The 25,828-nt window shown below is 34.1% G+C and overlaps 1 protein-coding gene across 2 annotated transcripts in view; it reads right to left on the bottom strand.

Annotated features, from left to right (window-relative positions):
* LOC116342894 (protein spitz-like) overlaps positions 1-22,021 on the bottom strand; it is a 77,160-nt gene extending 55,139 nt beyond the window's left edge. The window contains exons 1-2 of one of the 2 annotated variants that reach the window (XM_031770689.1): positions 20,348-22,021; positions 15,435-15,850 (exon numbers count right to left, since the gene is read on the bottom strand). In XM_031770689.1, coding sequence (XP_031626549.1) covers positions 15,435-15,564 — 130 coding nt within the window. In that variant the 5' untranslated portion in view covers positions 15,565-15,850; positions 20,348-22,021. Of the gene's footprint in view, positions 1-15,434; positions 15,851-18,808; positions 19,009-20,347 lie in introns of those variants that run through there. The other variant, XM_031770690.1, reaches the window with a different exon arrangement.
* Positions 22,022-25,828: the final 3,807 nt, after the last annotated feature.

Here is a 25,828-nt window from a genome sequence, read left to right as displayed (position 1 = left end):
TATGAATATCGCAGCAATATTGTATGGGTGCTTTTGTTTTGTTTTCAGTCATATTTTTAATTATAAAATTTTAATTAAGCCATATTTCACATTTATCGTGGTGTAAATGATAAGTGATTTTTCAATTAAAAACCGATTAAATTCATTTATGGCTAATCTTCTCCGATGCATAACGACAATTGTAATTTGTAATTATTTTATTGTACCATCGATGTGATTTTCCATCTTCTTCTTTATCCACTTTTGTTTACAACATTGAGAATTTCACACAAAATGTTACAAACTTGGTACGCTGTGTGATAATGAATAGATCACATTCGTGTATGAATTTCAATTCGTATAGACTTTTAATGCTTGCACATTTCTAACCAATGTGTGAGAATCAATGGTTTTCTGTTGAATTCTGTGTGTGGGTTTCATTTACATGCAAAAAGACACATTTATTAATCGAACCGAGACTCCTTTGACTATATTCTTATCATAAATCTCAGATAATTACATACACATACACACCAATTCTGATAATATATTCATGCAAACGACAACCAACCACACACACACACACACCAACGAACTACGAACCGGATTTACTACACGGAAAATAATTGCGGAAATGTTGTTGCGGAAAAATGCTTAGACACTGAATCATCTGCAATGTGATGCAGACACAATGTATGTCATCGCGCTGCTCGATAAAACCAATTTAATTGTCAGCTACGAAAATATGATCGTAAAGTTTCATAAAAAAATGAAGAATATTCATCGAAGGCGTAATGTCGTCTGCATTGCACACACAACGCCATACATTTCTACAATTTGGCGTCAACTTTGAATGCGAGTTTTTTTCCATTTCAGTGTATGTGCAAAACTGGAACTTACGAAAAACACAATGAAAATAACCGCCTCAATTTAATCATAACAGAATTGTAGAGAGACGCAACAATAAGACACCACCGATATACTCTTGCAATCATATATGCTCATTTTGATGCTATTTTGTTGCATCTCTTGCCTCGTCTTTGTTGTTTGTTTTGTTCAGTTGCATTGCATTTTTGATGTGTAAAATTAAACGTTTCCGCTTGAGTGATAATTATGACATGATGTTATGTGCTCGCGCTCTAGTAATGAATTTTTGCATTTTTTTTTGTTCACTAGCCGGAGTCTCAATTTCTTTACTGGCAAAAACATACAACGGTGTGCGGAATGTGCCATGAGTATTTTTGACGTATTTAGAGTATTAGTCCAAACTGTATTTTGTTACTATTATGAGATCGATTTATTTATCTAACCGAAAAAAAATGATCAAGTAACACTGTATTTACATTTTTGAGTACATTTTTAGTATCCAAACATGTTTGTTTGTTTGACGGTGAATTTCGATTTAATATCGAAAACACAGATGGTAAAAAAAGTAAACTGTTCATTTATTAGAAATCATCGATTTTTTGTTTACATATTTCGAGTGATTCCAAGAATATCGCTCTGTCAACTTTTCTCACACCGATGCGAGTCCGCCGTTTCGGCATGAAGAACGTAAGAATACAAGCGATATATGAAAAAAATGGATCGATTAAAAGAATTTTATTTACGTATTTTAAACAAACTACTGTTCAGAGAGTGTCTGGTACGGCGTGTGAAATGATGTTCAGTTGAATAAAGTGCAAGAGAGAGTGAACGAAGTGACTTGAGTAAACACAGTGAGAAAAAAGGAATGTCAAAACGGTAGAGACACTAGGCTCCGTGTAACATAAATAAAGGAAAAGACGAAGAAAAAAAACCTGTAAAAACACTAAAGAATTTCAGAAAAACACAAAAAAATGTCACCTAATCGAAACGATCACAATTTTAAATGTGTGTACACTGCACAGCATATGAAATTCCATGGAGTTATTAGTAAATTGATCAAGGGACAAATAAATGGAGATGAAGAAAAAGAAAGAATGCTGCAAAAGACAGCACAATCGAAGTGCATGGCCACAGAAAATGCACAAGCGAGACAGACTAAAAGAGACTTTGAAAAGTTGAACGTGTGGGCGTCGATGTCTTGCATAAGTAAATATCACAATAATATTATAGCCCAACGAATAGTGTCGCTTTTTTTCTTTCTTCAATCGAATTTTTTTTTAATTCAGAAGAATCACACACACACAACGAAAATATACACAAGACATCATTTCGATCGCTGATCGCAACTCGAGCTAAACACCAAACCTGTAAAAGTCTCTTTTAAAAATACAATCACAATGAAAACGATGAGTGCGATCAAAATGAGTTCGCTGCTCTAAGTCTATAATACAACCGAGTGCAACTTGCTTGTTGGGTGTTCGAATAAAAAAAAAGAAAATCTCGACGTGTCACAATGAACATTGTTCTATGCAATTGCGACTATGAACTTTTTATCCTTTGCATCATTTTGTTCGTCTTTTTTTGTGGCTCAGTAGAGTTTATGTTGAAATATGATTTCTGCATTTGTTTGATTTGTGCGAGCCATTTCAGAATCGATTACACACGAACGTCAGGGATGTGCTTGTTCAATTGGTTTGATATTTACAGCAATGTTGCATCTCATTTGGACGAGTGAACGAGAGACGGAAAGAGAGAGATTTGCATATGAATGACAGAAAGCGCACAACTAATTCCGGCTGAACTAACATTGCGGTTGCATAAATGTTTTTTTATTATGATCACATGTGAAAATAAACACGAAAAGAAGAGCACAATTTGAATTACAATGTGAAATACAAACAGTAGACATTGTAGATAAACAGTAAAGTGAGAAGTAATGTGTATATTTTTCGTCTAAGCTAAAGAGAATTTCATGCCATGCCAATGACATCGTCGATCGAAAAAGTCATACAATGGCCACTTATTTGACCTCTCAATTGTATATTTTCCGATGCATTCGAATGAAAATGTATCAAACCGAATTCTTGGCGCTCAAACCAAAAATTGCTCGACATTTTCGTCGCTTTTGATTGCTTAAGCATATTCTTTTTGGTTCGTGTATTTGTTTAACTTTTTTTCTGTCTCCTCTGTTTGCATATAAACAAATGTACATAATCAAACGAAAGTGAGGAGAAAAACCATCCGAAAAGAATTGAACAGACAATCAATAGATGGGAAAATATTGGAAATTTATAACATGGTTAAACATTTTACACGGGTATCTTCATTGTATCACACAAAATGATGCTTTCACACACACACATATATACACAGTGGCTGACAATTAGCCCGAAGAATCTTCAATGAAAATAGATAGCACAAAAAATAAAGAAGAAGAATGCCAAGCAAATGAAATAGTTTCTGTTTACTGACAACGATGGATATATATATATAAATTTTCTGCTTAAATATGTTTTGTGTGTCTTTTCACGTTGTTGGCATTTGTTTTGTCATGTTTATGAGGTGATTTTTTTGTGTTCATTTTCTTTCTCTTAAGCGCCCGCGTTGTTTGCATTTTTCTCTCTCTTCCACTTGATACATTTTGAGCCACAGTAGATGCACACAGCAGTTTGTTTGATTATCTCATGCTATATTTACAGTTTTTTTTATTCGATGTGTGTGTGTGTGTACTATTCTTCTGTGATACAGTATTCGAAAAGAAGAACATTTCCATGTGGCATGGAAAAAATGGAAATAAATAAAAAGACACGAACGAGGGAAAAAAGTGCACAATTTTAAATGAAATGAATACTTATAACTGGCGTCAATGTGACTTGGGAAATGAGCCATTTTTTACCTTTATTTACAACAAATTAGATACCTTTTGAAACCAATACCGAAGGTTTTGCATTAGAAATGCAGTTTCACTGGGAATTTCAATTGAGTTTTGAATTTTTTACAAAACAAAAAAAAAACAGGCAAAATAAATCATTTTATTCATCAATATTGTAGTGGCTGTCAGAAAATCAAATATATTTGTTTGATCGATTTTCTGTCAAAACAACCGCCTCGATTTCGTTTGGGGTAATTTTATTGCTTTGGAATTATTATTGGGTAATTATATTCAGATGCGTCTTCTTCCGAAAGAAAATAACAATGCCGTCATTTGAATTTCCGCCGATGACAGCCAAATATTGGGGGTTGACACCGTTCACGTCTGTATCAAATGATATATGATTAATTTGTCAGCTAATGCCTGATGGTAAGAAACAAACAAAACAAAAAAAAAACGCAACCGATTGAACAATTTTTTGTTATAAACGATTATCCGCGGCACATTCTCGAATCGACGCGTAAAAAATCGATTTATGAATGAGCGCATTTCATGTAGCATTTAAAAATAAAACGATTCGATATAATTGGTGCTTTATGCGAAAACAAGCAACCGAATCATCGGGAATTCGTGTTTAAATTAATAACTTTATATGCATGGTAATAAATGGTTTGTGAAAGTATTGCCTGATGGTTTTTTCCTTGCTAAAATATTCATTGTAATTGATAATTTTATGATGGTTTAATAGTATATAATTCCATTGTCAAAGAATCTTTTATGAACATTGAAATGTGCCGATTATTACTTCAATTGTCTTTCGTTGCAATTTGGTGAAAGTAGCGATCAATGATAACACAAAACAAAAAAATAAATTCGTCCATTTCGAATGTGTGTGACGCGAATACAAAAAAAAACCTCCACTTGATTACCCCAAGAGTGTCTAGCAAAATGGTAAAACGTTCAATGGTCACACCGCATGCAAACAAACTGTTAAAATTTTAATTTTCCGATTTGATGAAGGTCAAAATCGTAATTAATTCAATGTTTTTATTCTTTTTGTGGTTCTTTTTCTATTCGCATGTCGTTATTTTTTGCGCTGAGCCGAATCGATGTGTAAACTGAATTGCACTTACTATCTATCATGCGACTGCATGAGCTATAGTGTACTACAATGTTCCAGTATCCAGTGAATATTGCATTATCATGTTTTGTTACGGGTTATTCACGCCAAAACTCTATGAATTATAAATTCGTTGATATTTTCCGTCGTTTTTTTTTTATTTCGGTTTATTGTGAAATTGCATGCCTGCCAGTAATTAAATTCATGCAATGAAAAACGTGGATCGGAGCAGCGTAAGATTCGAGCCAGAGAAAAATAAATTTGTCTGCATTTTCTGATAGTAAGTAAAGCACGTCTTTGGTGCGTGCGCGAATAAAGTGCGATCGATTATAGAAACGTGTGCCGACACATTCTTTTTCTGTTTCGAGAACTCGAATGAGCAGCAAAAGAAGTCATTACACAAATATAATTTGTTTTAAGAGGCGTTGTTTTCCATTGGTTCGCACTTAATTAACACGTTTATTTCGACTAATATGTTAATGAATCGACATCAAAGGCAAATAGATTATGTTTCTCTTTCGCTTTCAGAGAATTGTGGATAAGACGAAACAAAATCTATTTATTGATCTAATTGTCGGTAATCGTTTTGTAATAAAAAGCAAAGATTTTCCATTTAGTTTGCGATCGTTGCTATTGCTGTTCATTTCAAGACGCGTAAACTGATAGGCGCCATATAGAAGCGATTCAGCGAAGACGATAACGCTGACGACGACGTTGTCGACGATGACTGCGACCACCACCAATGCCATTAAGTAGATATTGTTAATGTGCAATACTAGTATGTATCCGTTACACAAAACAATCGAAACATAAACAACAAATCGAATTGGACTTGAAATCTATGGTTAACAACAAGAAGCAAAAAATATCAGAACAAAAAAAAAACAACAACAACAATGTTCACCAGTTTCGTTCGAATGGAATTGCATATGCGAATACTCATAGACTTCAACAGATTCACAAATTCAGTTGTAAAATTAAGCTAGGCAACAAACAACAGTTCTAATTACAATGTAAAATGCCTAGTTTGTGCAGTGCTCTTTTCGCACTGTTCATTTTTTTTCTGTTCGCCTTCTTCGTTTTGTTTTTCTCTCACTTCTTCAGCTTCTATGCTCAAAATATGATGTTGATATGTGAGTATGTGTGTGTGTGCGCTATAATAACGTCAAATAAACAATATCAGTTTATGAATAGAGTTGGCGCGCGAGAGATTGCTTTGCTGCGCTTCGGTAATGCTCACTTTGTTTCGTGCGCAAACCATATTATTTGTCCGTTCGCTGTGCTGTGCCAATGCTTGCAAATGTGCGACGGTATATATATATTTATTTCATTCTTTCCATCTTCATTTCAACATTATTTAATTAGATTTTGATGTTATTGTTGTTGTCTGGCTGGCTAATTCCGCCGTGCCTCGTCTTTAATTTCATTCATTCACACAAATATTCATGCGGCAAAATGAAATCGAAGCGCAGCGATGATGTGGTTGTTGGAATGGCGCAACTGATAAAATGTTAGTGAACTATATCACGTATATGTGGTCTCCCATTTCATCTCGATCATAATGTTTGCGATATACGATAGGTGTGTGTATGTTTGTGTGTATCTTTTCGCTCACAGTTCCTCTTACTACAATCGCATTCGGAAGAAATGTAAACACTGAATCATGCACATTTAATTCGATATTAATATGTATGGTAGCCGCGCTCTTTATATCATATGTTTCTCTCCTTCCACATACGATATTTTCCAAACGAACAAACAAAAATTGTATTTCTTTTTCTGCTTTACTTGATATATATTTTTTTTCTCCATTTGATGTTATCTCTTTAATTAGTGTAATTTTACAAATTAATCATTTCTTCTTTTCCCTTTACAATATTGGTATGAAATGTGTGTGCCGTAAGCAACACCATACCGCCGACATTGATTATCATCTTGCACTAAATTCCGTAATACATTTCATTTCATGATGAGCCGATCAAATCAATATAAGAACCATTTTCACATTTTAAGCTACTCATTTATTCTTCTGTGGCCAGATTAATTTCTTTCAATTTAATTGCGATTTTTCACAACACAATCAAAAGTAGCCCAATTAAGTCACTCCCATAGACACATTTAAATCGGATTAATTCAGTAGTGCAATTGAAAACATTTTTCATTGATTTTCTCTTCTACGCGTACGCCTTTTGTACGTCAAATTGCATTTTTAATTGTAATTTTTGTGCTGTGAGTAAGTGAATGTTTCTTGTGTTCCACTTGAGATGTTCGGGAATTGGAATTGCACTAATGATCATGTTTGTCAAGTAGATGACAATTGCATGTGAACGGCTTTTGTTTCGTGCAGTATATCATTTTGGATATGGTGCGATGCATTGCAAATCAGCCTAGTGGAATAAGAAATCATCAACAAATTCAATGGCAACCATGCATTTCGAATTTTTGTACAAATAATCTTGAGTATGCAACGAAACTGTTAAGACAAAGTGTGTGACCAAATTTCACACCAAAATTCATGTGACTTATACATTCACCTGTCACATTGCGTGAAATGAGAATATTATGCCTATCAAAATATTTTATCAAAATAAAAATAAGGACATTGTTAATCGCTTATGACCAAAACGTAATTCTATATCAGAAATTCCCATTTTGAATGCTCCCGAAGAACAATGCGTCATTCAATTTTGCACTTTGTCACATACAAACAAAACTGGTTCGCCAAGCGACCGAAAAAAAACAACAACAACAATAAAACTCGAAAAGATATTGGAAATGAAACAACAAGTTGTGTATGGGTCGAATACTTTTTATGGACAGAACACGAATGAATGATACATGCATACATGCTATGGTCGCACTCATTTAGCATTATCTCACAAAATGTGTTCTTTTCTCATTTTTACACATTCGCTTTGTTCTAAGCACTTTAAAAGATAAAAAAAGACCAAATCGATTGTTCAGCTTGCTTACGCGTTCGCACGGTTTCCCGCATTCACGATACCACAGTATTTTGAATAAAAGGTGTTATTTGCTTATCGCTGACTATTTATTTGGCTTTGCGATAAAGGAATTGATAGCACTGACACAAATTTAATAAGATCGTTTTTCTGCCTTTTCGCACGCCGACCGTGTGTGCCTTATCCAATACAGATAATTTGATTCAATGGCTATTTTTTTTTTCTTCACACAGTAAATGTGTATTAAGTGACTAAATCAAGTCTTATGACAAATCAAGTTCAGTAATGGACACATTTTTCCATTGGAAATATGACGTTTACGTGATTCATTTTACAAAAGTCTGTATTTTTGAAGGTATCAAAGAACTGATGTGTTTTTTTTTGCTTTTGTTGAGAATCTTTCGTGTTCCCAAGTAATCAACTTACAGACGGAAAAAAGATGAGAATGTATTATTTTCCATTGAGTGCCGTTTAAAAATAGAAGAAGAAAAAAACAAGCAGAGATTCAATTTCAATTGTGCATGAATATTCATTGGGAATGATTGCATAATATAATTGAAATCGGTGCATGTGTGTGTGTTATGGTCTACTTCAATTAGTTAAGTTTCCAAAGAATGCACTTCGGTGCATATTTTACCGTAGATAAGCGGCTAATGCAATTTCGGTTCGTGTCCATCAAAATCAGGAGATAGCCGGAGTTTTGAAAGCATCACGCGACCAATTTCATCCAACGAAAAAGAAATAACAAATTTAATCCAATTTTAATAAAACACCTGAATGCTTCTTGCGTTTTTTCCATTCTCTCCCTCTATCGTAACTTCATTTTTTTTTAAATACCAAATCTGTTCAGAATAAGAAGCGACTTAATTCTGCTTTTTTTGATAAGCGGTTTTATGGTTCGCTAAGTAAGCTCTTTCGAAACGTGTCGATTAGTTTGCAAAAAGTCAAAAAATGACACTCTTTATCTCAACGCAAACAGCTGATAGAATCCTATCATTTAGTGTTATGAATAGATTATGACGGTGTAATGCCGTAGAAATTCACATGGTTTGAAGTTTACGGTGTTTTTTTTTTTAAACCGAATGCTTTAATTGGCAATTGGAACAGGTGAGAAAGAGAGGGGTAAAATAGCTGAAAGGAAGTTATCTTAATTTCAAGCATCATAAACATCGCTTTAGTTTCTTTTATTCAAGTCAATAAATAAAATTTGTAATCTACAAAATGGGCTCGTGAAAACATCAACATTTTTCGGGGTTTTTTATGTTTTACAAAAAATAATAATAATGATAAAGTGAACATTTTCACGTCGTTCAATCCGTTGGTTACTTTTGAATAAAATGTATGAATGGATTTTTTAGTTTCATTCATACATTCGCTCATTCATTTAAAAAATATATCAAAGAGTTTTTTTTTTCGTCAAGCACTGATCCAGTTCATTATCACTAAATGGATGTATCAGTATAAAATGAATTGGCTTTGTTTCGAATTTCTCTGTTCAATTCCCATTTTTTTTATATTCTCTGTAACTATACATGCTTTTAAAATAAATTCAATCCGGCTATTACATTCGTTAATGAAAAAAACTGCATGCAATTTCGACAAAAAATGAGCATTTTTTTAAGTTGAAAGAAATTTCTTTGGACTTAATGCAGTAAAGCCATCAACATAAAAATGAAACAATTGCAACTGCATCGCTGAACCAAAAAGAAAACGAAAATGCGAAGCGATTTTTGTGTTCTGGCCACTTAATATAATATGACGTTTTTAATTAGTTTGACATGGTCGGTATTGTTTCGAAGTGTTAACCGGCACCGGTGATTAATGGCAATTGAAGTCATGAGAGAAGGGAACAAAAAGTTGCACAGTAATGGTGTGACCACACATCAACGTGTCGGCTTATCAATAGAGCTAGAGTAGTGGCTGAATGTATGGATTCAAAAATGAAGAAAAAATATCATTGAAGCGTATAGACACATTTGGTATGATGGTATTTTCTATTTTTGTTTTGGCCTTAATGTTGGATGATTGGCCAAAATGCCGGAAAATCGTGCACATGTTTCGATGCATTCAATGTATTTCGATGTATTCAATTTCTGTTATTTCGGCTTCGGATTTTTCAATTTAAATTTTCGAAAAGCGTTAAATTTTGTTGTTACATCGAGGCGTTATGCATGGAAGTTGCACGGCATCAGGTGGTACAGTTGCATGTAAGAAAAATAATGTGAACCGAAATGTTCACAGTGAGTGGAATCGAAAGAGAGAGAGAGAGAGAGAGAGAGAGAGAGAGAGAGAGAAAGAGAGAGATAGAAAAAAATCGCTCAAACACCTCGCTTTCTTCCCTTGTCGATTCTACGGGTTTTATTTTTCGGCACGGTCACTTCGCCGAATGCTCTAGTGTCAGTGTGTATGTAGTTTATTGTACATTTTCCATTTGGTGCGATCGGCACCGTCTTAGATGATAATTTATTATATTATTTTTCGGTTACTCTTTGGATCTTGTTTTCGTATTGTTTTCATATTAATTTACCAAACGAAAATTATTACAATCCGAACACCAACGAATAATGCTGGCCAAAATACCGAAACTGTAACAACCAACTAATGCGTAATAAATACTGTCGACGCCGAAAATGCACACAAATTTTAACCAAGAAGAATAAGAAACGAAGTGATGAATGCAACGGATAATTTATTTTTATTACATTATTAATTGACGCCCTCTCACGTTATTATGTGTCGGAATCACAATGCAATGGCAATCCATTTCTTGTGGCAGTGGCAGTGGCAGTATATTTTATTTGTTGATGTTGTTTGCTGTTGTTGTTTGTGGTCATGTTTGCAGCTTGGTTCCGCGCTCACTCTTCAAAAACGTACCAAAGTGCTAGAAAAATCAATTGGCCCAAAGTTGAATGGCGGAAAACACACTTCAGCTGATATGGTCATTTGAATTTTATTTTAAAATAATTGGTTATTCTTGAAATGTTTATGTCTGCAGAATTGTTGAAATAATCTATTTTGACATTGAATTGTATTTTTAGCATTTTGAAAATATCCAAAATAGAGTGTCGCATACAAATCAAAGCAAACCCTTGCCATACATTGTCGTTTCTTTTTTGTCCATGTGTCGTCGCTTCTTTTGGTAGTCTATTTTGAATGAAACGAAATAAAAAAAGAAGGTGAACCAATGAGAAAAGAAACTGAAAAGTTATTTTTTCGTTAATCGACATTCCTTTCCAGCTAGTGCACAGTTGCACACAATATTTGGTTCTAGCTCATTAACTCCCCTTCTTCGTCGGGGGAAAAAACACTCAAAATACCAAATAATTTTTGTGTATAAAATTTGTTTGTCATAAATTGTGATGCATTCGATTCCAAAAATATCATACCAAATTATAATGGTAAATTGCGATTACATTGGCGGTCAAAATAAAAACTCATTTGGAAGTGGTGTTATTTTAATGATTTTCTTTTTTGTTGAGCTTATGTCTTCGTTCTATTGGTTATACACCGTAAAGCAAACAATCAAAACCATTTGTAATGGCATGCAAGTAGACAAGCTTTTACTCGGATAGAGTGTTGAGTTTAAGCGACCACAACAAATCTAACGGTTATCGCAAATATGTAATTTCACTTTTTAAATAAATATTTCTATCTTAATAGAAAATCGATTTTAATGTGTTTTTTTTTTTATTTCAATGTATAAAAAAATGTATATGTGTTTGTTCGTGCACAAATTTCAAGAACATTTCCGTGTATTCGTTGACCCAATCATTCAAGTTTCACGGTTTGAATGTACCGATAATTGAAAATGCGTAAATAATATATCAACAAAATCAATCGAGTGTACGACCATCTCATAAAATGAATGTATTAGTTTCACATTGATGATATGTGAGCGTTTGAGTTGTTTCATTCTACATGTTCAAAATGGCCAATCCATTCAGCATTGTTCGGTCGGCTTCTTAATCTATAATATGATATGTATGCATGTTTCAGCCGACAATTTGTAAGAATTTTACGCTTTCATTAGTCCGTGGAGCCCATAAGAAAAACGCCGACAACATCCACTGAAAATGTATACGTGAGAACCCAATCAAAGTGAACTGATACGAGAAATTCATTCTTGGAATAATAACATAATTCTAAAAAAAAAAAACAATTTACGTAAAGCATAAAAAACTAGAGTAAAACAAAGATAAAGACAAACAGCCAATGGCATCGATATCAAAATGAGCGGGCTGTGAGAAAAGTTGACGATTCCATAACGGTTTTTGGAATAATTTTTATTTGTTAAATTCACGTTGACTGCGACACATTACCGTTGCTTTGTGCTGTTCAAATTCTGTTGACTGTAATCACATTTATTAGTGTGGCATTTGTTTCACTGTGAGCCAATTTTTTCCCCGTAGACAAACACACCGTTTTTTTTCTGCCGCCTACGCCGCCGCCACCATCATTGCTGCCATACAACTCCGTTCAGTACGTGCGTACATGTGGCGTATTTGCTTTTAGTTATCGTTTATTCAATTGGTACATATTCGATAATTCAATATTGTTTCAGCGATAAGTTATCGCATTCATAGAGCAAAACAAGCACTTTGTTGTTTCAATAACAACTAACACTTCTATATGACTTGGCCCCAAATATGTATACATAATGGATTGTAATAAAGAAATACTCGTGAACAATTTTTAATTGTATTCGCTAGAATTTTCAATGCGTAGTGCATCTAATGTTTGAACAGCAAAACAACAAAAAGAACGAACCAAATGAAGGGAAAAAAATGAACATTACGAAAAGTGACAAAATCATACAAAAAAATATAGAGATATGTATTTCTTTGAAATACCTGCTCAAAAGAGTCACTCTTTGTTAAAAAAAAAAAAAAAAAAAATTTACGTAATTGTCACTATTTGTTTATATTGGCTGATTGTATTTTGCACTTGCTATGACCATGCTTAAAAAGTGACTACTTTGGATGTCACTGGTCTTGTGCTTACGTCATGTTTTCTGACATCTATTACAAAGTGACGACATTGAACTCTCTCTCTGCTATTTTCTAAAAATATGAAAGCAGTGAAATCATAAATTTACTCAAATTGCACAAAATATATTGAAATTTAAACGAAGCAAATAGTTATACGATGCGTTTGAAATAAGCAAGAAAAAAATGCCGTGCATTTTCGAGAACTCAGTCATGTGGAAGATCCCGACTTGATGTGCCATTGAATATTGCATGGGCCACTTTGAAGATAGTTTTTCCAAGTTGTCGACAGTGACGAATCTGATGTTGCTGCTATCAAAATGCAGATCTAGTAATATTTACTTTGTTACACTGCTTCCAATCATAAACGCTAGTAAATGTACAATTTTCATCAGCTTGATTCTATCTTTCGCTCGTTCGCGCACCAAATAAAATTCCTAAAATATACTCATGGCAATTTTATGTATGGATTCCGACAGGAAAATCTCCAGATTAACCGAAAATAGCAGTCGTATTGATATTGTTGTTGTTGCTGTTATACATGCATCCAAAACATCAATACATTGCCCCTGCCTTGAACCGTAAAAAAAGGCACTTAACAACAGCGCACCCGAAGAATAAAGACACATGCAACATTCATACTTTGATATGACTAGTTATGGTGAAATAAAATTTGAATATGCTATTTTGGTGTTTTAAAACGAAGATGCGATAGATTGTCATACAGCATAAATGCCAGTAAATTTACTGCCACAAGCCTGCTGCTAGTAATTTATGTCTATATAAAAGTGTGTGTGTGTGTGTGTGTGTATGTGGAAATTAGTGAACCGAGAAAGTGTCAGTATTTTTAGTTGAATAGTTTTGATACATGGTCGTTGGGTGGAGAGCACAATTTCGCGTTTTACAAACACTTTTCTATATATCGGCTGGTTAATTTTAACGTGACAAGTGCCATATCGTATTATTTTTTTTTTAATCGATTTCTATGGCAATGAAGGTCAATGAATTTTAGTTGCCTTTTCAAATTATATTCCCTTAGAAAATCGAAACGTTTCATGAATTATTCAAGAAATAGACGTGAATTTTGGTAGTTCTCTTCGAGACATGGAAACATTACACCCATAAATGAAAATCGATCGATCGATAAAATTCTACTCAAACATCGATCTAACACATCACAATACGAATTTTTTTACGCTCAATTGTTATTTAATTCGTTCAAACATTCGATTTGTGAATAAAAAGAGAAATCCAAGTCGGCGAATGAAAAAGAGAAATGAACAAAAACGATTGTTTGCTGCGTTTTCTTCTTCGTTACGTGCTCGAGCATTGCGAAATCTAGTGAATGCTCAAAGAAAGTTCTTAAAATTGCAACAAGCATAAACATATGCACAGAAACACTGGTGAATGACACTCGGAGAATGTTTGCGCACATAAAATTGAATGAACGGAAAATGAAACGGGAGCTGATTTGTTTTATGGCTTGTACGGCGTCGAACGTTTTAGACAATATTTAGCAATATGATGTAATATTTTTGTAATGTAAACTGAGGCAGAGAGAGAGAGAGAAAGAGAGAAAGAATTTCAAAAAAATAAACATAATGTTACAATAAATGTCGACTTTTTTATGATCTGGCCTACTTTGTGCCATTTATTAGTTGTAGCTATTTAAAATTTTCGCATTATATTTGTAATTTGACGAGGAAAACCATAAAATTCATGTGAGAAACTTACCGTCGAAATTGGCTTCATAATTTGATCACTCGAAATTCAATCAACAAATATGCCGGAGCGAGCATTGCGTATGTATTTGAGGCGCCAATTCAAGTATGATGTATGGTCAATAGGCATTTATATGATCTTTTGACCTGCGAGTGAGAAACATTTGCGAGCATCGTTCTCATTTTATTTACTAATTGACTGTATCATTTGCTTGAACACTGCTTACGTACATTCATTTTTTCGTGGGTGGTTATTATACGGTATTCGCGAATTGATCATGTTTTTTCAAGCCTCGAGTGTTACTGCTTTGGTCGAATTTAATCAAATTCTCACTATCGATTTGGTTTTTATTTGGATTGGATTTTTTGAAAAATTTGCATTCATTTTTGGCCATTGTTTATGAATAAAAATGGTTTTTTTAGCCAATTTTGTTACCGCTGGCAACAGTTTCAATTCAAATTTATTTGAACAGAAAAAAAATGCATGACTGAAAATTACGTGATCATTCTATTCTGGCCAAAATTAAAAACTGAGCTTCTTGCCAATCTCCATATTATGTGAAATTATACGGTTCTCCATTTTTAGTGTTGCAGTCATTTTGCGAACGATCATGTATAGAGCTCGATCGCTTGAATGTGTTGACATCATAAGAAGCTGTTTTGTTAATTGGATCATATTTTTTTATATAAATCCACCAAATTAAAATTTATTTGATTGTAGCTACCAATTAATTTTCAATTAATTTGATTACTTTAAAAAAAACTAGACTTAAAAGTTATGCAAAAAAGAAAAACGTTAATTGAAACCCATCACCACTTAAAAATAAAATCCATCACCATTTTAAGACTCAATGAAGAGTACGAGAACTTTCAAAAATTGATTGAGTTGATTCTTTGCTTTGTTCTGGACATTTGAAATCGATATCTCACCTGAAAACCGTGCCAGGAACTTCAACAGTCCGTTTCTGTTTGATTTAAATATAGATGGTCGTTCCATCGTAAAGTGCTGCCTAGTATTTGTTTTAATCGGCTGATAACAACTGCAGCTGCTATCATCCATGGAACTGTCTTTATATGTGTAACTAATTTACGCTGTCCAAATCAAGTCTCTCTTTACGAGACACTTGTGCACTTTTTATTACGTGTTTATGTTTTTACAGTCGAACGGTACTTTTTCTTTTGGTCAAAGAGTTTTTATGTTTTTTTCAACATTTTCGTATTGACTTTTAATTTGGATAATCGTACAATTTTACGAGTATTGTACTGATTTCGTCGGATTTCGAAATGAATCTTCGTCGCTTGGGTTATATACGGATGATACAAACATTGTTCGTCCGTTTCGGCACCTGTGTAAAAGATGTAAAAAGGAAATTGTTAATTTTCATAAAATATAATCAATAATGAATTTTTCGAATTTCGAATGATTTTTTGATTTGTCAAATGATTTGATCTCAAATTTCACAACTTCAGATTATTACTCAGGCAAAATAAATGGGAAAAAATGCAATTTATTTGATATATTTAGTCGAATCACGTTAATCTGATATCGCTGAATTTTCTCTTTTTTGACGGTATAAATCGTGCCGTATATTCAATTCAACTTTCAAACAATGTATGATTCATTGCTTAAGACTTCTTTTTAAAACCTGCTACTGCCGCCAGCACAATAAACCGTAATGAACAACTAGAGAATATTAAACGATTTGTTTTATGGAGAAAAATGTCAAATGACCATCATGCGACAACCATCTGGTGCGAGACATTATCATTGAATTTAAAGGGTTTCAGTTGTGTTCGTCAAATTATCCGAACATTTATAACCCGATATCTCTGAACACACACGCACACACACACTACAAATGTTCAGCTTTAAGGGTCGATGGCACTTTAAAATGATATAAATTCAAAATTGGATAAATGTAATTTCATCGAAAGCAAAAAGAAAATCAATGCATGAACAATATTGATTGATGTGTGTGTGCGTGTATTTGTAATGCTATAAACATATATGGCACGCATTCATTCGTGTCTGTAAACTACATATATGTATCTCATAAAATATGAATGAAGTAATAAGATCAACAACAAACAGCGTGTAAAACCTTAATCAACCGATTGTAAGGTGTTTGGGATTTTTGAAATGAAAGCAACAGCGTAAAACAGTCGGTCCAGTTGAAAAAAAAAATACAACACCGATATTAAATTGCGGACATATGTTAAAGCCGCCAGAAATTTGAAAGTACTCTGACTTTTGCGTCAACGGAATGCAGAGCCGAGTTGTTGCGATGTGAGCGTTGTTTTTTTTTGCTTGCAAAATAAAACATGCGTTTTGTTTCGGTCAAAAACTCACAGTGAAATTTTCGGCACACGAAAAAAAAGACCAAAACCGATAAAACAACTGTTTGAAAAGGACTGAAGGCGAAAAAACCGACAACTTCGAAAGAAACAATAAATTCATTGTACGGGTTTATTTTGTTATTCCATAATGTTTTGGTTTGAAAATCGAGTAAAGAAGATAAATGAAATGGGAGGGAGAGTACGCACACCATTGCCGTCATTGTATGAAGAAAGAAAAATAACATCAACAACATTGCCGTTCGAACCCCAGTCAATGCAATAAGATACGATTCATCGTTGCAATATGCGCGCAGCAAGTGAAGTAAAGTGAATTATGCACATATGCGAATTACAGTCAGTTTTCGATTGTTGAGTTTTCATTAATTGAATAAAAAAAAATATACACACACAAACGATCAATGGTATATTTCCAGACAGTGACGCAAACGAATGTACAAAACACGAAAAAGGAAACCTACGAAAAACTACGCCGTTGCCGCACACCGACACATACAATTTCTAGTGGCTTGAGCCGTTAAATATAGATATTGGCAAAGCGACACCGACGAACCAAACAAGATCGAGTGTGTTTTTTTTCTCTTCTGTTTATATCTGTGTAGTCAAACCCGAACAATGTGCGTATGGTTTGTCTCTTTGAAAATTGTACAGGTTCTTGAGTTGAGCGATTTTTTTGTTGGTTTTTATGACTCGAGTTTGTGAGCGGTAATCGAGCGACCGTCGTTGCTGTTATTTCTGTTGTTGTCGTCTTGAGTTTTGGTGTTGTTGCTTTTGTTTATATGCAATCGCAATGGCACGTTGTATTTTTGCAGTGTAGACACCCGTTAACAGTGTGAAATCATCGGGACGGTGTTTGCGTCGATTAAGTAGCGTTTTAGCCATTAATGTCTTGTCAACGACACTCGGTTACATGGAAACATTTTCACGTTTCCTAACGAAACAAAAAAAATGGCGATTGACGAAGCTATTTAAGTGCAAATCCATTGCAATGATGCCGTTCTTGATTCTTTTTATGTGTTTCAAAATACGCGCGCTCACTCATTGAGCATTCACTAGCGCCAACCATAATATTTAACTTTTCGGCCCGAAAAATAACACTTGTCAAGATTCTTTTTTTTTTATTTGAAAGCGCTCGTGATAAGCTGCGATTATTAACTCATTGCCAAAAAAAATACGCTGTGCGCATACAAATAAAACCGTTTTTTATTAGCCAACCTGCCATAAATTTTGCGATTAAACATAAATATCATGAGGATTAATTTGCTTCGAGCAAATTTCAAACTGGCAAATGAGTGCAGCCCAATTCATGCTTGAAACACAAGGAAGTTAAAAACTGTTTGATGGGTTTCGGTTTTCATTTCGCTCCAGTTGGTGCTTCATTATGTACGATGTGTATACAAATGAGTGATTGCACTGCTTTTATTTTTTTTATATATTTTTTTTTCAGAGCCTGCGGTGGTATCGGAAGTGAATAATGGAACACAAACAAAACACACATGAACACCAAAACAATATCTATATCATATCCAATATCGAGTCAATGTCTTTTTGGTCTGCATACAAACACATTTATGGATTTATTTTATGTGTCATGTATGCGATGCATACAAGAAGAAGAAGAAATAGTCATAAATTCAAATCAAATCGAAAATGTTCGGCACGACGAACAAATTGTATTCGGTCGCGTGAATGTCAATATTACAATAATAATTTAAACCGTTCGGCTGAACAATTTTTGACACTTGAAAAACCAAATGCATGACACTCAAAACAATTGAAACATATGAGTGCGGTACTTTTCTTAATTTCGATTGAACAAAACAAATAAATGTTCATTTTAAATTGATTTAAAGATTCTTTTTATTCCGATATGTTCAAATGTATACAACGAATTCTTTTTTTTATCGAATGGATCCCATCGAATCGTTTGTAGAATTTGTAATACTCACAGTCTACAAGTTTATACTTCCGCAATTCATTTCTGGTAAAAATATTTTTTTGATTGTTTTGTATGGTCACTTATAAAAACTCAATATAAAACTTTTTATTTGTCAACAAAATAAAATGCTTCAGATATCGTCGTTGAATAAAATTCTGAACATTTAATTCGCTTGGTCAAAGTTGATTTATTAAATGCGTCATTTCCACTTCCTTTTTATTTTTGCACTGAAATTGGTGTTGCCTGTAACTTCAACATTGTAACGGAATGTGTACAATCCATCTATTGTAGAGTTTTTGATGTCAAGCAAATTGAAATATAAACACAAAGTGACATGCGATTTGTGCGTGTGTGTGAATTTGAACTGAATGCTTCAATTTGAACAAAACGTGCTAATCAGTTTTCATTTTTGGCAATATTGAAAGTGGCCGTGAGAAGAAAAGTGTGACCATAACGAAATCATCAACGGCTAAGCATAACTTAACCCAATAAAATGTTTCGTTTCGATTTCGAAGAAACGCCGATTCTGAATTTCAGTTCTCTTTTTTTTCAATTGCGTTTGTGTGCTCGTCAAATTACTTCGGTACGGGTCAACGTATAGTAACCACACATTTCGAATACAATTGATCTGTTGCTCTCTCACATTGATCACCAATTCGATTCGGTGTGTTGTAAGTTTTACAAATGTTTACGTAGTAAATTTTAAACGCACAACTTCTATTCCATTAATATTAGTGGCCATTGCTTCTTAGTTCTTTCTCGCTCTCTTGCCCTCTCTGTGTCGTATTACCTTACGACTATTTCGAAAGCTCATAAAAAATTAAATGATTTCTCAATTTTCATTCTATCTTTTGGTCTTTTGTTTGTATTTTTTGTGTATTGTAACTGAAATACATTTAAATTCTCGAATACATTTAGTTTGGGTATTGAATTTCGTTCTACATTCATTGCAGTGATTCGTTTTCGGTGGAATGAAAAAAAAACTGCACGAATTTTGTTGAGGTTAAAAAGATGCACGAAAAATGCATATTTGCCAAAAAAAAAAAAAATCGTTTGGAGCAAAAAGTTAAAGGGATCGGCACGATTCGTCTTCAAAGGTTGGAACAATAGGTTGAAGGTGTTTCGGTTTTTTTACGTTGAGCCAAACAATAAACTAATTGCGGTGATGATCGTTTGCACTTTATCCAGATTTCAATTAAAGAAAACTTTTCAGTCGAAATAATTCACACGGACACACGTGCAATTGGTTTTAATTCATTGTTTCCATTGAATTTCATCGGTTTGTTGGATTCCCATGTAAGAGAACGAAAAATTCAATTGAATCGATGATGATCGGTGTGTTGTGGTCGGCATTTTAATTAACGTGAAAATTCGGTAAAGTGAGAAATGTCTATATGTTCTTTTTTTATTTGGTTTCGCATTTGATTTCAATTGCGTATTCCATTGAAATGATGGAGTACATATATTTGTTTGAGTATTTGGCTGATTTTGGGATTATGGATTATAAAAGGTTTTTGACAATTCTTAGAAATATATTTAATTAACTCACCATTTACAATTTAAGTGTAATGATTTAATTCTCGATGGTATCGATGCGTGCGTATGGTTGAGATGTGTATTTGCACAAATCGGTGAATTGAGAGAGGAAAAAAAAATTATAAGCGTTTATTTAATCGGTTTTTATTTGTTTCGGCTTCAGTCTTTGTTTCTTTTCCTTCTTCTTCTGCCCGGTTTTCTACTGTCAATTCCACACTCTTTCAATAACTTTCTTCAATGAAACGCACAAACACGCATGAGTTTTTTATTCTGTTTGAATGGTACAGATTATCGCCAACCGAAAACTACAATACATTCGGTTACTTTACTACTAATTTGTAACTAAACCACGTACAATTAATTTTATTTCATACAAAAATATTGTGTATGACTTGTTTTTTTTTTCTTCAGCAGTGTTCAGGTGGCTTTTTTTCTCTCTCTTAGCTGAGTTGCGTTTGCTGGTGCTGCTGATGCTTCAGTTTGTATGTTGTTGTTTTTTATTCATTTGTCTTCTGTTTTGTTTTAGCTGTTTAGTTTATGTTTTTCTCACACAACGAAAATGCACATCACTTGCTTTGCGCTGTTATTTCATTACGCGCTTCTCTCGTAGTTTTTTTTTGTAATTTCAAACAGAAATATCTATGTGTGTTGTTGTTATGTATTTTTTTTTACTCTTCTGCGGTTATTTCGTTTTTATTTCGAATATTTTTCTATGCATACTGAATTTGTTTTTTTTTTCCTCTGCATACGTTCGTATTTTCTTCGGGAACTTTTTCCTCTGAATGTTTGATGCAAACACATAAATATAGCAACAAAAACATGAAGGAGATGAAAAAAAAACTACACAAATAATGTATCTTTCTCTCTTAGTAATAAATCGAATAGATGCTTTTTTCGCTTGTTCTCTTCACTTACAAATTACACAGTAACTTCAAGGCGCACAACTTGCCTCAACTTGCTGAGATAAATCGGCTGGTGAATTGTAAAACACTGGCGGCACACGAAGTCAATGAGAGATAGTATATATGTTTGTGTCTGTCTTTTTTGTTTTGGTTTTTTACGGATCTTTTTTGTTTTTTCGTTGCTCCGTACGTGTATTTTTTTTTCTGTACTAATAATCGATGGTGGATAGTAAACAGTATTGAGTGTGCACAAACAGTGGTGATCTGAATTCAAAAGGTTCACTACAACAAACGCACTAAAACGGCAAGTTTTTCTCTTTCAACAGTTTGTGCCTACACATGTGACTAAATTCCAAGACACATTTTTTTCTCGCTCTCGATTTTGCAAAAAAGGGGCGATGATGATAAAAGAAACGGCCAATTTTGAATCATTCAATTATCAATGTTATTGTTCACGTTGTCAGTTTTTTGTAACTTTTTATTTGAACTTTTGGTCTTTTTGTCTCTTTTTTATATGAAGAATTTCAAATTCTTGAAGCTGATTTCGATTCGAATTCACACTGGTTTTGCGAAAGAAATATACATATATAACAGCACAAAAAACACATGCACAAATAATAACACAATAAAAAAACGAACTATTTCATTAAAGAAATCAAATGCACATGAGGCAATTCATCAAGATTTTTTTATTTAATTGAAATGTCAATTCAAAATTTCGAAGTATCGAAGAGTTTATTAATTTTCGTTCGATGTATGAAACTCGAAATGAAATGAATTAAGCGAATACTATGAATTGTAAAGAGGAGACGCACTATAAATGAGACGACGTTAGTTGCGACGATTCAACGATGTTACCGTTCATAATAATACTGACGTTCTGTTGCACGATTCCAACCAAAAACCTCCATCAACTATCGGAGCACACCAGCACAAGAAGCGAAAAGCAAAGCAGCAGCAGCAGGCAATCAACTATTTCGTTTTGCACCGTTCGCACATGTAGCTTATGAAATCGCTTTGTCTCTGTTCCGTACGTGTTTGAATTGTTGTATTTCATACCAATACCAGTACGCATACATACATGTTTCACTTCTCTGTCACACTCAAGTTGTGTACCATGTGTTAGCACATTTCATTCTTCCACTCCTGTGTGTCGCACTCTATCATTCCATTCAATTGGCTTTTTTCGGTGCGATTACATTAAAATACATACGGTCGACAGCGACAACAGCAGCGGCGGCAGCAACAACGACAGTAGTAACAATACATTCAAACAACATTCCATGCCAAATATACGGCATATTCGGTCTATTGCTTTATTTGGTTCATTCGGACTGGCTTTATTCGGAGTGAGAGTGAGTTAGTGTTTGTATTTGTATGTGTGTACGATGTTTTGTGCGCTTAGTAGTTTCGTTGATGGCGTGAATTCGTAATACTATTAGTAGTAGTAGGCGAATGCATACTGAAATGAGTGGCAGCGTAAAGTGTGCTGCTCTGTCTTTCGCTTGTATTTGTACCGCACACATTCTGGCGCTATAATTTCTTCTCTTTCTTTCTCTCTTTTTCTGTCTTGCTCTTCCGTGCACATATATATTGTCGTTTGTAAAAGAAATGTGTTTTATTTTATTCTTCGTAAGTTTGTTTCGTTGATGGAAACAGAAGAATTATCGGAAGACGACAAACCAAATGAAAATCGTCTCTCTTTCTAGCCTCGTAAACCATATGCGAATGTGCGATGGATAGCAACAACTTCAAAGCCGTTTATTTTTCTTATGCGATGCATTTCATCTTTTGAACCGGGTACGGTCCCAATGTAAACGCACACCAAAGTAAAACTTACAAACGGAAAAGATGTATTCATTTCTTTTTCGGGCAAGATTTTTGTTTTTATGTTTCACGGCATCATACGGTGTATGCTTGCGTGCATGTATGTGCTATGCGTATGCTGCTTTGAAATTGCATTGGCTATATATACAAAAGACAAAATTCGATTCATAGGTGAGGAAGCCTTGTTCATTGGTATTTGTGTGGAAGTACTTTATTACTACGTTTTACGTGTAAAACAATGAACGAACGAAAGAGCATTAAACATTACGAGAGACGATGAAAAAAAATCAAAGGAATGCTGTATATTTATGCGCTGTCACTGTCTTTATATACCAGTGCACTTCACACGCAATACATTGCACATTATGAGCTCATATATCGTTTTTCAATATTATACACCATAAATCCACAACACATGTAACCGATTGTCTCTCTCTATCTCTGTCTGTCTGTGCATTTCTCTTTCTTTTACAACCTAAAAAGAACCTCAATGAATTCAAATGCAAATTAATGAAAATGATCGTCCTTTTCTGGACACAATTGGCTTATTTCGAGATGACGACCTGAATAAAATCAATCTCATTGACGACTTTAAATATATGTGTGCTTAATCCCATTAATCTCCGATTTTATTCAGGAATTATTTAACCAGAACAACAAGAGACGACGAAGCATGTTCGAGGATCGAACAAGTCACATTTCCATGCAGTGATCATGAGTAAACACATTTGTGTTCATTTGAACAGTGCATTACACATACTCATACATTGCACATGTCAGAATGTTTCGATGGTAATAACAGCAGCAATTATAAAATTCCATCAGTACATTCTGTGTGCACGAAGCGAAGTGTCAGCATTTAATAAATGCGCTCACTTAAGCAACATTGTGGCTCATATGATGACCAACTAAAAAGAGCATATCATGCACAAGAGATGAGAACAGGGATTGAAAGTGCTTGCAAGAAGGAAACAAAGAGTGCAAAGACAAAAACAGCGCAACCAATAAGACAAATCGCAATCGTATGTGTTCGAATGTATTCTTTCCGGCAAAAAAAAAAACAGAACTGAGCAAGTACTTTGCAAGTCAGCATACCAAAATAAAACTTCAGACTGGGAAATGAGACTTTGATTTTATGAGTGTTTTCTTTCGAAACCACATTCCTTGCAACATTTTAACTGGATCAATGTCGAAAATAGCCCCATATGCTCCAAAGAAAAATAGAGGGTGGCATTTCTGAGAAATCGACACATTTTCTGGATAAAGCATTATCTCGAAGATTCGTGGCGACAATAAAAAGATATCGTCACGCATCGACATGATTTATTATTGATGTGCTTGTTTCATTCATAAAATGCAAGACGACTACAACGACAAAAAATCGATATATTTTTGTTTTCAAGCGAAGACCGAATCTTCAATTAATTGAAAAATAAAAAAACTGCAATCAAAATTCAACTGGTAGTAATAATTTCTTGCATGAATCAAAGTTCGAGCATCTTGGTTAACTGTGACCAGTTGGTGCATTGTGGCGAGTGAGACTCATTCATATATTCGCTTGTACAATTGATTGTGAACTTGTAAAGGTGCACACACACAATGACTGACTGAGTGACACACACACATACGTACACCGTTTGAAATTTACAAATTCCCCCCAAACACTGAAGAGATTCAGATATAAATGGTGATATGTGAGAATAGAATCAAATAAAAACATTTTTGACAGAGTGCATTGCATGAAATTGTGTTTTGCCGACGATGGCTCAATACAACGATGCGCATAGAGAAAAGAAGAATTAGAAATGAAAAACCGAACGAATTGAAAGAAAGGAAAACCCATCGAACTATACTCCTACACGTATACCATTTGATTTAGCTTTATTTCAAATACATTTAAAAGAAACGCATTGAATAAGAAACAACTACATCGATACACGATTCGAACAATTAAAAAAAATTCTTTACAAATAGGAAAACGAAGAAGAAGACGATTAACATGAAAGGTATGAGCATGTGTGTGTGTGTATTTTTTGACATCTCTTTCTCTCTGTCCATCTCGTTTTTCACCTTTGATTCATAACTCGACGTGCACATATTCAGTTTAATGCACGATCAGCGACCAACCACACAGAGCAGCACCGAAACAGAGACTGAATTACTACGATTCCACCTAATGCCATTCAAACTTCGATATTTTTTTTAATTATTGACGTTGTGTACAAATCGACTACTCATTCACTCTCCAAAATGCATAGCGAACACACACACACATGTAGACATGGAAGAACGTCACCAAGAAATGAACGTTAGATTTCCTTTTCAGTTTTTCTAATATACTCTTTGTAAAGTTGCATATTATGCTTGTTTGTTGTTGCTGCTTTTTTTCTTCTTCTCTTCATTCGATTCTATGGCGAACCATTCTGCGGCCATTCTTTTCCATTGTTGTACATCGACGGTTAACTTCTTGTGTGTGCGACATCATATATAATTCATATTTGTTTTTCCATCTATGTCTTCGTTTTGGTTATGCACATTATACACGATGTTGGTTTTTTTTCTTCTTCGTATACTTTTTCTCTTTAAGATTCCCTTGAATACTTTTACTTTGTCCGTGTGTGTTTTTGTGCACATTAAATTAGTATTTGGCTTTGTTCGGCCGGTGTGTTTGTGTGTGTGAGAGAGAGTATTTGGTTTTTATTTCGGTTTATGTCAACGTTGAATAACTAATCGTCATATGGACGAGACATAGGCGTTCAATGAAA

Source organism: Contarinia nasturtii, unplaced genomic scaffold, assembly GCF_009176525.2.
Source record: "Contarinia nasturtii isolate CC-2019 unplaced genomic scaffold, AAFC_CNas_1.1 Cnas_scaffold_928, whole genome shotgun sequence".
Classification (NCBI taxonomy): domain Eukaryota; kingdom Metazoa; phylum Arthropoda; class Insecta; order Diptera; family Cecidomyiidae; genus Contarinia; species Contarinia nasturtii.
This window is presented reverse-complemented; position numbering and strand designations above follow the sequence as displayed.